This window comes from Argopecten irradians, chromosome 11, assembly GCF_041381155.1.
Source record: "Argopecten irradians isolate NY chromosome 11, Ai_NY, whole genome shotgun sequence".
Classification (NCBI taxonomy): domain Eukaryota; kingdom Metazoa; phylum Mollusca; class Bivalvia; order Pectinida; family Pectinidae; genus Argopecten; species Argopecten irradians.
In genome coordinates this window covers 23,323,894-23,336,591 of record NC_091144.1, presented here as the reverse complement: position 1 = coordinate 23,336,591, position 12,698 = coordinate 23,323,894, and the positions used below count along the sequence as shown (strand labels likewise).

At 39.1% G+C, this 12,698-nt stretch overlaps 1 protein-coding gene across 5 annotated transcripts in view; it reads left to right on the top strand.

Annotated features, from left to right (window-relative positions):
- Positions 1–12,446, top strand: part of LOC138335044 (5-hydroxytryptamine receptor 4-like) — a 122,111-nt gene extending 109,665 nt beyond the window's left edge. For 3 of the 5 annotated variants that reach the window (XM_069283944.1, XM_069283943.1, XM_069283945.1), the window contains one exon: positions 10,872–12,446. In XM_069283944.1, coding sequence (XP_069140045.1) covers positions 11,116–12,234 — 1,119 coding nt within the window. In that variant the 5' untranslated portion in view covers positions 10,872–11,115 and the 3' untranslated portion in view covers positions 12,235–12,446. Of the gene's footprint in view, positions 1–1,044; positions 1,190–10,871 lie in introns of those variants that run through there. The other 2 variants (XM_069283942.1, XM_069283947.1) reach the window with 2 other exon arrangements.
- Positions 12,447–12,698: the final 252 nt, after the last annotated feature.

Genomic DNA, 12,698 nt, shown 5'->3' with positions numbered 1-12,698 from the left:
AACAACTTTGAATTCAACATTATGATAGTTTTCGGGTACACCTTAATATATATAAGGAAGTGTTGTCGGGACCAGAAAATTCTTCGAATTAGACAGGATGTTTAATTAGTTTCGATTGTACCGCAAAATGCAACATATAAATATGACAGATATGGAAGGATAAAATTTTATCAATGTCACAAATACGGAAATAATAATCACACAAGTACTTTAGAACTTACTAATGATTCGAGATAGACAACAAGCTCTACACATCAGTTGTGCACCAGTGTCATATATAGAAAATGAACATTGTTGTAATCCCATTTAACACATCTATAATAATTCGTAGAAACTTTAGAGTGCCAATAATCAGATAGGAATACGATTTTACTTTTAAGTTGTTGTTTTTTTTGTAATATTCGTAATAACGAATTGTGTTAATTACCAAAATACATTGCTATTTTGAATGTTTTCATTTTCTTTTGTATCCTTTGAGTTTAGAATAAAAAAGTGGTGGAATATAGCTTAACTCGAAGAAGACCCTTTAAAAGTACACGTGCATCTGTACAAAACAGCCAATGAAAGTCTCGCGTCCTACGGGAGTTATTACGCATTCAATAATATGTGTATATACTCTGTCTCTGGGAGCGATTCCATAACTGTTAACGATATTTAATAGCACCCTCTGGAATGATATATGCTGAAATTTTTTGAGGCGCGAGTTCAATATAACGATTAAGTCATAGTACACAGCAGTTTACCACTTACATGTAACTCTGAAAAGTAGTAACGTCAAATGAGTACAACTTTGTATAGACATATACAGTTGTAACTAGAAGTATTTTTATTTTATATATGTACATTAATACTCTATTAACCATTTTGGTATTATCACTATCTTTGTAAACTAATTATGGCTTTCTATTGTTGGACATATGAGATTCTGATGAGAAAATTGTATTGTTTAGATATTCACAGGAGTCAATAAAATATCCCTCTTCGCTTAACAAGTGAAAAGATAAATTTCAGTGACTTCTCTGAATATCGATTAATGCACAATTTTGGCGCCAACATATTGACGTCAATATGACGCCAATTTGTTTACCGCTAGGTGGCGTCATCTCAACTGATTTAAAACTGAGATGGCGGCGCCCTCGGAAAGATGCAACGTCCCAAGAACTGGGAAGGGATAAAGGTAAAACGCCAGGTTAGTTCTTATGTATTAACGATTGAAAACAAATCGGAGTCTACTTATGGTTTGTTTTCTGCATAGAAAGCATACAAAATTCAGATTTTGAAAGAATTATCGGTATGTTTGCTGAATTCATAATATTTCTAAGACGTAGGCCTATATAAATATGTGTCAATTTTTTTTTTCGATGTATTTTATCAGTCAAAATGATACTATGGAATTGTAGGCTTTTTGTAATTGTATTACGAGTTTATAATGTAGTTTATCTGTCTTATTGCAATATGTACAGTAGGTCTGGACCTCTTGAAGTGTATTTGGTTGAATGTTTCTAGAACATTTACATGGCTCTGAAGCACTTACAAGGAAAGAACGAAAAAAAAGGCTTGGCAAAATGGAAAATAAGGATAAGATAATAAATAATAAGTCTGGAAATCTCAAAAAGTATAATTAGGTTTCTATAGTTTTCCGCTGTAGTACACCGCTCAGCGACGTTTGAATTTAGGGCGGTAAATGCAGAATGAGATTTACGCTGTCATGATTATTGCGTCACAAGTTGATGACGTCATAATCACTCCTCTGCAAAAAAACGTGCCGCTGATTTGGTACTGCGTATTTCCGGAACACTTTTAGCCATATTCATACCATATGCACCTTTGTGAAGAAACGAATACGTGTATCCGTATAAGTAACGTGTGTTTTCCTGTAAAACGAACACATGTACGTAAATTTAAGCTCATGTTATAGAATCTCGATCATCCTTTTTGAGATTTAAAACTACGAAATACCATACCGCAAACAAGAATTTTTATCTTATGTCGAAAGCAATAGGCTAATTAGTGATTATGATATGTATTAAGCATTTTCTGGGCCTATAACAATAGATAGACGCGACACAAACTTGTCTTCACAATTGGCACTGGGGTAGAAAGATAAGTCTTGGAACTTCATATCACAAATCCGTTTGAATTTATCACCATCAAAACCCAGTCTAATTTTGATACATTCCACCCAAACATCTATCTTATTGAATCATCATTCATCTTTTAATGCAGACGTCTTCAAGAAAATGAAGCAAATCGTTTTTGATTGGCGCCTGATAATGATGTGATTTTGTTAAAATTTGCTGTCATGTTTTTTTTCTGAAGTTTGCGTGATTTAAGTATGTCAAAATTTCATCCAATTTGCTAGATTAATTTCTGTAAAATTTCGTCCTTGAATGCCAAGCTGTTTCTGAACACTCTTATGATGAGTGAGAGTGATAAGAGATTTTGCGTAACATGTTCATTTATCTCTCTTTGATTATCATCTCCTTTCATCTTCACCAACCTTCTTTTAGACTGATGCTTCCTCCCTTTGGCGTTCTATTTTCGGATTATCAAAAGTGATTATCTCGACGGATAGACGTTTTTCTTGTAATCAAGAAATCTCGCGTTTAACAGAGAGTGAAAGAAAGATGATACCGAATGGATAAAAACTAAAAAGATAAAAAAAAATAACACGTGCCGTCCCGAATTGATATATTTTATCAGTAGTTCCAAGGTTGAACCTGAGAAATTGTTTCCCCAGATTATGAATCAATTACAACCTTGTTTCACGAAGAGTAATATATATACGATTGTATAGATGAATCATAACTTATATAATAACATTGTTTATTCATTGTATATGTATGTGACAAACAATATCAGCTGCCAAGGGCGGAAATACAATTACACATTGTGTTAAGAGCTTTGCCCGTGATGTCAAGTAGATTGAGATTGTCTGATTGTATCATAGAGGCCTCAACCCCCTCCCCCTCCCTACTTCATTCCTACCCCTCGTCTGACAGTCACGGCTATCTCGTCCCTCCCCCGACAATGATGGCTGGCCCACCCTATAGCTGGATAGCAGCCGTCAACAGAATGTCAAATGTTTATATTCATAGACACCTTAACTTTTAACCTAGCCAAATGGTGCAGTTCATATCCGTCATTACCAATTTATAATGGATTCTAAACTTAACGTTATGCTACAAAGAACACGTGTATGAAATATGTTTATTAATTCCAGGAAATTTTCATATCTAAGTAATGCCAACAATCAGCCACATGACATTCGATATGGCATTCGCTAAAATTCAGTTATGTTTGATACCGAGCATAGAGAAGTATTTAATTGGTTCACCTTGTCCGGTATTCAGGAGCATTTTCGGAACAGCCACCGTAATCAAGTTCAAGATGTTTGTTGACTACAATAAAGTGTCGGGTTTATCTTAATGTTATCAAAACAAGATGGCAATACAATTTCAGTTCTTACAACACAGCTGGACACGTGTTTTAAATACAACTTTTATTCACGGTGGTACTATACAAAACCTTCTTAATTGTAAACAAACGTACAGCCAGGCGATTCCTTGTGTAAGTCTGTATCACATGTGTGGCTACCACGTCGTACCGTGCCAACTGTAGCATATAACGTTACAGAAGTAGTGACTATAGAAATGTTATTTTTATTCTGATACCCTATCATTCCTATTAGCCTTCATCGCCTGCGTTGTTCTCTCACATTAATGACATGTAATTGTGCAGCGCTGCGAGGCGCTCCCGCACATACACAGCCGATAGCCTGTCAGCTGGCGCATTCCGCTATCGGCAGACGACAGCCAACGTTTCCCGCCATCTGCATAGGTCATGATCAGCTGAAATATATATACCACAAATATGTGAAAGATTTACGGAAACGCTTCATATGCAAACAATTAATATAGCATACTTTATCATTCATTGTAAACTTTTAATTGTTTTTTTGGTGTTGCATTCGTGCAATTTTGTCATTCTTATCAAAACATATATAAGTGCATAACATCACTTCTCATATATCCCCGATCAGAAATACATTTCTGTAGTAGTTGTATATGGAACACGAGGTTTAGACACTGAAGACGGAAATTTAATAGTGGCTGGGTGATAAAGTGGTTCAAATGTCCCAGCAACTTACAAATGATTACTTAATTCTTTAGGTCGAAGTTCGAATCCCAATTTGCCAGTTGCCAGGTACTAATCCATAGGACGATGTTTTATTTTAGATACTCCGACCTTTCCTCTCCTCCTGAACCTATGATCCTGGCTGATAATTGGACATTAATTGAAAGGATACTTTCCGTTTCACATGGAGATCTAGTAATAAGAAATTTGACGTTTTGCTAATTGCTATTAATTTTGAATTAGACTAATGACTGAAAATATAACATGGAAGAATACTGAATAATGATGAACACATGAGATGCATTGTTTGGTGGTGTAAAACAGACACGTTTAACTTACTCACCACGTTTCCGTCGGGATACACGTACTGTACCCTTACCCTTTATGGAAACAACCATTGGTAGAGGTCGTTTCCGTCGGGATACACGTACTGTACCCTTTATGGAAACAACCATTGGTAGAGGTCTTTGAATGTCGTAATACACATACTGTACCCTTTATGGAAACGTCCATTGGTAGAGGTCTTTGAAGGTCATGATACACATACTGTACCCTTTATGGAGACGTCCATTGGTAGAGATCTTTGAAGGTCATGATACACATAATGCACCCTTTATGGAAACATCCATTGGTAGAGGTCTTTGAATGTCGTGATACACATACTGTACCCTTTAGGGAGACGTCCATTAGTAGAGGTCTTTGAATGTCATGATACACATACTGTACAATTTCGGGAGACATCTATTGGTAGAGGTCTTTGAATGTCATGATACACATACTGTACCCTTTATGGAAACATCCATTGGTAGAGTTCTTTGAAGGTCATGATACACATACTGTACCCTTTAGGAGACGTCCATTGTAGAGGTCTTTGAATGTCATGATATACATACTGTACCCTTTAGGGAAACATCCATTGGTAGAGGTCTTTGAATGTCATGATACACATACTGTACCCTTTAGGGAAACATCCATTGGTAGAGTCTTTGAAGGTCTGATACACATACTGTACCCTTTAGGGAGACATCCATTGGTAGAGTTCTTTGAAGGTCAGATACACATACTGTACCCTTTAGGGAGACATCCATTGGTAGAGGTCTTTGAAGGTCGTGATACACATACTGTACCCTTTAGGGAGACATCCATTGGTAGAGGTCTTTGAAGGTCGTGATACACATACTGTACCCTTTAGGGAGACATCCATTGGTAGAGGTCTTTGAAGGTCAGGATACACATACTGTACCCTTTAGGGAGACATCCATTGGTAGAGGTCTTTGAATGTCGTGATACACATACTGTACCCTTTAGGGAGACATCCATTGGTAGAGGTCTTTGAAGGTCGTGATACACATACTGTACCCTTTAGGGAGACATCCATTGGTAGAGGTCTTTGAAGGTCGTGATACACATACTGTACCCTTTAGGGAGACGTCCATTGGTAGAGGTCTTTGAAGGTCGTGATACACATACTGTACCCTTTAGGGAGACATCCATTGGTAGAGGTCTTTGAAGGTCATGATACACATACTGTACCCTTTAGGGAGACATCCATTGGTAGAGGTCTTTGAAGGTCGTGATACACATACTGTACCCTTTAGGGAGACATCCATTGGTAGAGGTCTTTGAAGGTCGTGATACACATACTGTACCCTTTAGGGAGACATCCATTGGTAGAGGTCTTTGAAGGTCATGATACACATACTGTACCCTTTAGGGAAACATCCATTGGTAGAGTTCTTTGAAGGTCATGATACACATACTGTACCCTTTAGGGAGACATCCATTGGTAGAGGTCTTTGAAGGTCATGATACACATACTGTACCCTTTAGGGAGACATCCATTGGTAGAGGTCTTTGAATGTCGTGATACACATACTGTACCCTTTAGGGAGACATCCATTGGTAGAGTCTTTGAGAGGTCTTTGAAGGTCATGATACACATACTGTACCCTTTAGGGAGACATCCATTGGTAGAGTTCTTTGAAGGTCATGATACACATACTGTACCCTTTAGGGAAACATCCATTGGTAGAGGTCTTTGAATGTCATGATACACATACTGTACCCTTTAGGGAGACATCCATTGGTAGAGGTCTTTGAAGGTCATGATACACATACTGTACCCTTTAGGGAGACATCCATTGGTAGAGGTCTTTGAAGGTCGTGATACACATACTGTACCCTTTAGGGAGACATCCATTGGTAGAGGTCTTTGAATGTCGTGATACACATACTGTACCCTTTAGGGAAACATCCATTGGTAGAGGTCTTTGAAGGTCGTGATACACATACTGTACCCTTTAGGGAGACATCCATTGGTAGAGGTCTTTGAAGGTCGTGATACACATACTGTACCCTTTAGGGAGACATCCATTGGTAGAGTTCTTTGAAGGTCGTGATACACATACTGTACCCTTTAGGGAGACATCCATTGGTAGAGGTCTTTGAAGGTCGAAATACACATACTGTACCCTTTAGGGAGACATCCATTGGTAGAGGTCTTTGAAGGTCGTGATACACATACTGTACCCTTTAGGGAGACATCCATTGGTAGAGGTCTTTGAAGGTCGTGATACACATACTGTACCCTTTAGGGAGACATCCATTGGTAGAGTTCTTTGAAGGTCGTGATACACATACTGTACCCTTTAGGGAAACATCCATTGGTAGAGTTCTTTGAAGGTCGTGATACACATACTGTACCCTTTAGGGAGACATCCATTGGTAGAGGTCTTTGAAGGTCGTGATACACATACTGTACCCTTTAGGGAGACATCCATTGGTAGAGGTCTTTGAAGGTCGTGATACACATACTGTACCCTTTAGGGAGACATCCATTGGTAGAGGTCTTTGAAGGTCGTAATACACATACTGTACCCTTTAGGGAGACATCCATTGGTAGAGGTCTTTGAAGGTCGTGATACACATACTGTACCCTTTATAGAGACGTCTGTTGGTAGAGTTCTTTGAAGGTCGTGATACACATACTGTACCCTTTAGGGAAACATCCATTGGTAGAGTTCTTTGAAGGTCGTGATACACATACTGTACCCTTTAGGGAGACATCCATTGGTAGAGGTCTTTGAATGTCGTGATACACATACTGTACCCTTTAGGGAGACATCCATTGGTAGAGTTCTTTGAAGGTCGTGATACACATACTGTACCCTTTAGGGAGACATCCATTGGTAGAGGTCTTTGAAGGTCGTGATACACATACTGTACCCTTTAGGGAGACATCCATTGGTAGAGGTCTTTGAAGGTCAGATACACATACTGTACCCTTTAGGGAGACATCCATTGGTAGAGGTCTTTGAAGGTCGTGATACACATACTGTACCCTTTAGGGAGACATCCATTGGTAGAGGTCTTTGAAGGTCGTGATACACATACTGTACCCTTTAGGGAAACATCCATTGGTAGAGTTCTTTGAAGGTCGTGATACACATACTGTACCCTTTAGGGAGACATCCATTGGTAGAGGTTCTTTGAATGTCGTGATACACATAATGTACCCTTTAGGGAGACGTCTGTTGGTAGAGGTCTTTGAAGGTCGTGATACACAAATTGTACCCTTTAGGGAGACATCCATTGGTAGAGTTCTTTGAAGGTCGTGATACACATACTGTACCCTTTAGGGAGACATCCATTGGTAGAGGTCTTTGAAGGTCGTGATACACATACTGTACCCTTTAGGGAGACATCCATTGGTAGAGGTCTTTGAAGTCGTGATACACATACTGTACCCTTTAGGGAGACATCCATTGGTAGAGTCTTTGAAGGTCGTATACACATACTGTACCCTTTAGGGAGACATCCATTGGTAGAGGTCTTTGAATGTCGTGAATACATACTGTACCCTTTAGGGAAACATCCATTGGTAGAGGTCTTTGAAGGTCGTGATACACATACTGTACCCTTTAGGGAGACATCCATTGGTAGAGGTCTTTGAAGGTCGTGATACACATACTGTACCCTTTAGGGAGACATCCATTGGTAGAGGTCTTTGAAGGTCGTGATACACATACTGTACCCTTTAGGGAGACATCCATTGGTAGAGGTCTTTGAAGGTCGTGATACACATACTGTACCCTTTAGGGAGACATCCATTGGTAGAGGTCTTTGAAGGTCGTGATACACATACTGTACCCTTTAGGGAGACATCCATTGGTAGAGTTCTTTGAAGGTCGTGATACACATACTGTACCCTTTAGGGAGACATCCATTGGTAGAGGTCTTTGAAGGTCGTGATACACATACTGTACCCTTTAGGGAGACATCCATTGGTAGAGGTCTTTGAAGGTCGTGATACACATACTGTACCCTTTAGGGAGACATCCATTGGTAGAGGTCTTTGAAGGTCGTGATACACATACTGTACCCTTTAGGGAGACATCCATTGGTAGAGGTCTTTGAAGGTCGTGATACACATACTGTACCCTTTAGGGAGACATCCATTGGTAGAGGTCTTTGAAGGTCGTGATACACATACTGTACCCTTTAGGGAGACATCCATTGGTAGAGTTCTTTGAAGGTCGTGATACACATACTGTACCCTTTAGGGAGACATCCATTGTAGAGGTCTTTGAAGGTCGTGATACACATACTGTACCCTTTAGGGAGACATCCATTGGTAGAGGTCTTTGAAGGTCGTGATACACATACTGTACCCTTTAGGGAGACATCCATTGGTAGAGTTCTTTGAAGGTCGTGATACACATACTGTACCCTTTAGGGAGACATCCATTGGTAGAGGTCTTTGAAGGTCGTGATACACATACTGTACCCTTTAGGGAGACATCCATTGGTAGAGGTCTTTGAAGGTCGTGATACACATACTGTACCCTTTAGGGAGACATCCATTGGTAGTTCTTTGAAGGTCGTGATACACATACTGTACCCTTTAGGGAGACATCCATTGGTAGAGGTCTTTGAAGGTCGTGATACACATACTGTACCCTTTAGGGAAAACATCCATTGGTGAGACTAGAGGTCTTTGAAGTCGTGATACACATACTGTACCCTTTAGGGAGACATCCATTGGTAGAGGTCTTTGAAGGTCGTGATACACATACTGTACCCTTTAGGGAGACATCCATTGGTAGAGTCTTTGAAGGTCGTGATACACATACTGTACCCTTTAGGGAGACATCCATTGGTAGAGGTCTTTGAAGGTCGATACACATACTGTAACCCTTTAGGGAGACATCCATTGTAGAGGTCTTTGAAGGTCATACACATACTGTACCCTTTAGGGAGACATCCATTGGTAGAGTTCTTTGAAGGTCGTAATACACATACTGTACCCTTTAGGGAGACATCCATTGGTAGAGGTCTTTGAAGGTCGTGATACACATACTGTACCCTTTAGGGAGACATCCATTGTAGAGAGGTCTTTGAAGGTCGTGATACATTACTGTACCCTTTAGGGAGACATCCATTGTAGAGTCTTTGAAGGTCGTGATACACATACTGTACCCTTTAGGGAGACATCCATTGGTACTGAAGCGTCGTAACACATTACTGAACTTTGAAGTTGTTAACTCAGAGGTCGTATACACATACTGGAACCCCTTTAGGGAAATGACATCCATTGATAGAGATCTCTTTGAATGGTCGTGATACACAAAATGTTACACCTTTAGTGGAAACAGCCATGTGGTAGAGTTCTTTGAATGGTCATTGATACAACATAATGTTACCCTTTAGGGAAGACATCCCATTGGTAGAGTTTCTTTGAATGTCAGTGATACACATACTGTACCTTAGTTCCCTTCTTTGAAGGTCATGGATGTCACATAACTGTACCAATTTAGGTAGACGCCCATTCTATTGTAATTCAATTGAAGGTCGAAACGCATAATTACGACAGCTTCATGTACGCATGACGGGGAAATGCCATCTTGGTTAGATTATACCTGAAAATTCAAAGTTAAGATTTTCATTTTTTTAATTTAATTTTTACATATTTTTGAATCACCACATGTACATGTAGTTAGGTTTATTTAAAGTACAGTATCTTACATTCTTTAACACTTTGAACTCATACATATATATATTCTTGTCCTATAGATACGATGTATATGTACTTTTCACCACATGTACATGTAGTTCGGTTTATTTAAAGTACAGTATCTTACATTCTTTAACACTTTGAACTAATACATATATATTTTTTTGTCCTATAGATACGATGTATATGTACTTTTGATATAACTGCTGTGATTACTAGCTGGCATATCAAATGTAAAATTAGTGTTAAATCTGTGAGACAAGTGGGATAGATCACGAACTGTAGGATAGATCAAGTTAAGGGCAGATGGGAATAGTAGGGCAGGTGTGTATTTTGATTTGGTAAGAATGGGAAAAGGCGAGAAACAGTTGGTTGTATGGGGCAAGGTTGGATATGAAACGTATGTGTAACAGGAAGTTAGGGCACGTATACGTAAAATCACCAACCTTGACATTGGAATGATTGTTAATCTGTTAATTATTTACATATTTTACTCGCAAGCAATTTTATGAGTTGCGATAAATGCATTTTGTCTAGTTTTACTCTTCATTCTTTTACACAGCTGCAAATATAGCTCTCTTATAACTTTTAGAAATCATAGTTAGAAAAAAAGGAGCACAAACTGATGTTTATAAGTATGCGCTTCAATTAGAGATGATCCTAGGTGTTATTTTGTTTTATTGAATGCATTAGTAATTGTTTTGTTTCCGTATATTTGCAGACGATTTCTTAAGAAGACCAATATTTCTGTGTGGCCAGAGAGAAAAACAAGAATTTCTTCAGTGTGCACGCAAGAATTACTATATTACGAAACGTTTGGATGGACCGGAAGGACTGATTTAGAACCGGAAGTTCCTACATTTAAACCATGTTGAAAGATTTAACTTGTTGATGTGAGAATTTTACAAAAAGTGTAAATAGTAGCATAGCAGCGATACCATTCTGTATTTGATGTCCTTCGCGGAATGCTAAATACAACTCCGGAAGTGAACTGCACAGCCCTGTTAGAGGGCAAACCGGGTCCACCACCGTTCTATTCGTTAGAGGTTCGGGCGGTGCTCGGGCTCATTTTGACACTATTTCCGGTGCTGACGTTTTTCGGGAACACACTTGTGATAGTAGCTGTGTTCACACATAAACGTCTTCGGACAATCACAAATGTATTTGTGGTGTCTTTAGCTCTGGCCGACTGCATGGTGGCGCTGTCGGTGATGCCGTTCGGAGTCTATCAGCAGTTAAGCAATAAGTCTTGGGCACTTGGCCACACCCTGTGTCTTGTTTCAACTAGTTTGGACGTTATGTTTACGACGACCTCCATCATACATCTGTCGTGCCTCGCCATCGACAGATACCTCGCCATTTGTCGCCCGTTCCTTCACGAACGACTTAATAATTCCGTGATCGCTGGCATGATCGTTGCATGTTGGCTTACGCCGATACTCATATCATTTGTTCCAATAATGAACGGCTGGAACCTTTTCGGGATTGAGGATCTATACGGCTGTCTATTTCCGGATGCCTCAACATGTGGCTTCATTGTCAACACAGCGTTTGCCGTGGTGTGTTCCACTATCGCCTTTTACCTCCCAACAATTTTCATGATTGTGTGCAACGTAAAAATATTTTTAGCTGCAGAAAAACAAGCAAAACATATCCGTAGTTTAGAACTTCATTTGCACAAACACCAAACTGGGAAGTTGAAACGGGAAACAAAAGCGGCAAAGACAATTTCAATCATTATGGGATGTTTCTGTGTGTGTTGGTTTCCTTTCTTCATTTTAAATATTATAGACCCATTGATTGGCTACAAAATTCCGTACATCCCTTGGACAGTGGCCCTGTGGCTAGGGTATCTTAACTCTATGCTCAACCCTTTCCTCTACTATAACTTTAACCGAGCTTTCAGAATCGCGTTCCGACGCTTGCTCACTTTTAAAGTGTGTCGAGGTGTAAGCGAGTTTGAGGACGAATATGTGAGTGTGGCTAACTTATCAACGACGGAAGTGACGCACAATGGCCATAGTCCGGCAAACACTGAGGTTTCGAACCCAATGTCCACAGAACTCTCAGATCTTAGTACTTAATTACGGACTAGAGTAGTTATGATAATAATAATACGTATGTGCTTTCATTATATTTACTTACAAATTAACAAATTCGATTAACAATGTTCCGCGAGGTTCGCTATTTTTATGATGCCATTCTTGCTTATTTTTTTTAAGATGTATACATTTTAATAAACTCGCAAATAGGCAGGGTGTTTCCTAACCCGGTGTATTTTGCGTATTTTACTGATCATTGTATTACTCAATTGCTTGATAATTATTCTTTATCTGATATCTAAAGATTGATCTACACTTCTTTGTGAGCATCTACTGTGACGTCATTAGTTTGCGAGCGCAATGTCTTTTCAGACAAAACGTCTTGAATGTATTATGCGAAGAAGAAATATATTTTAAGTTTGAATTATTCCATCTTTGCATATTGCAGAGTTATCTACTCTTGCGTGTAGGTATTAATTCTACACTTACTAGCAAGATTATTAACG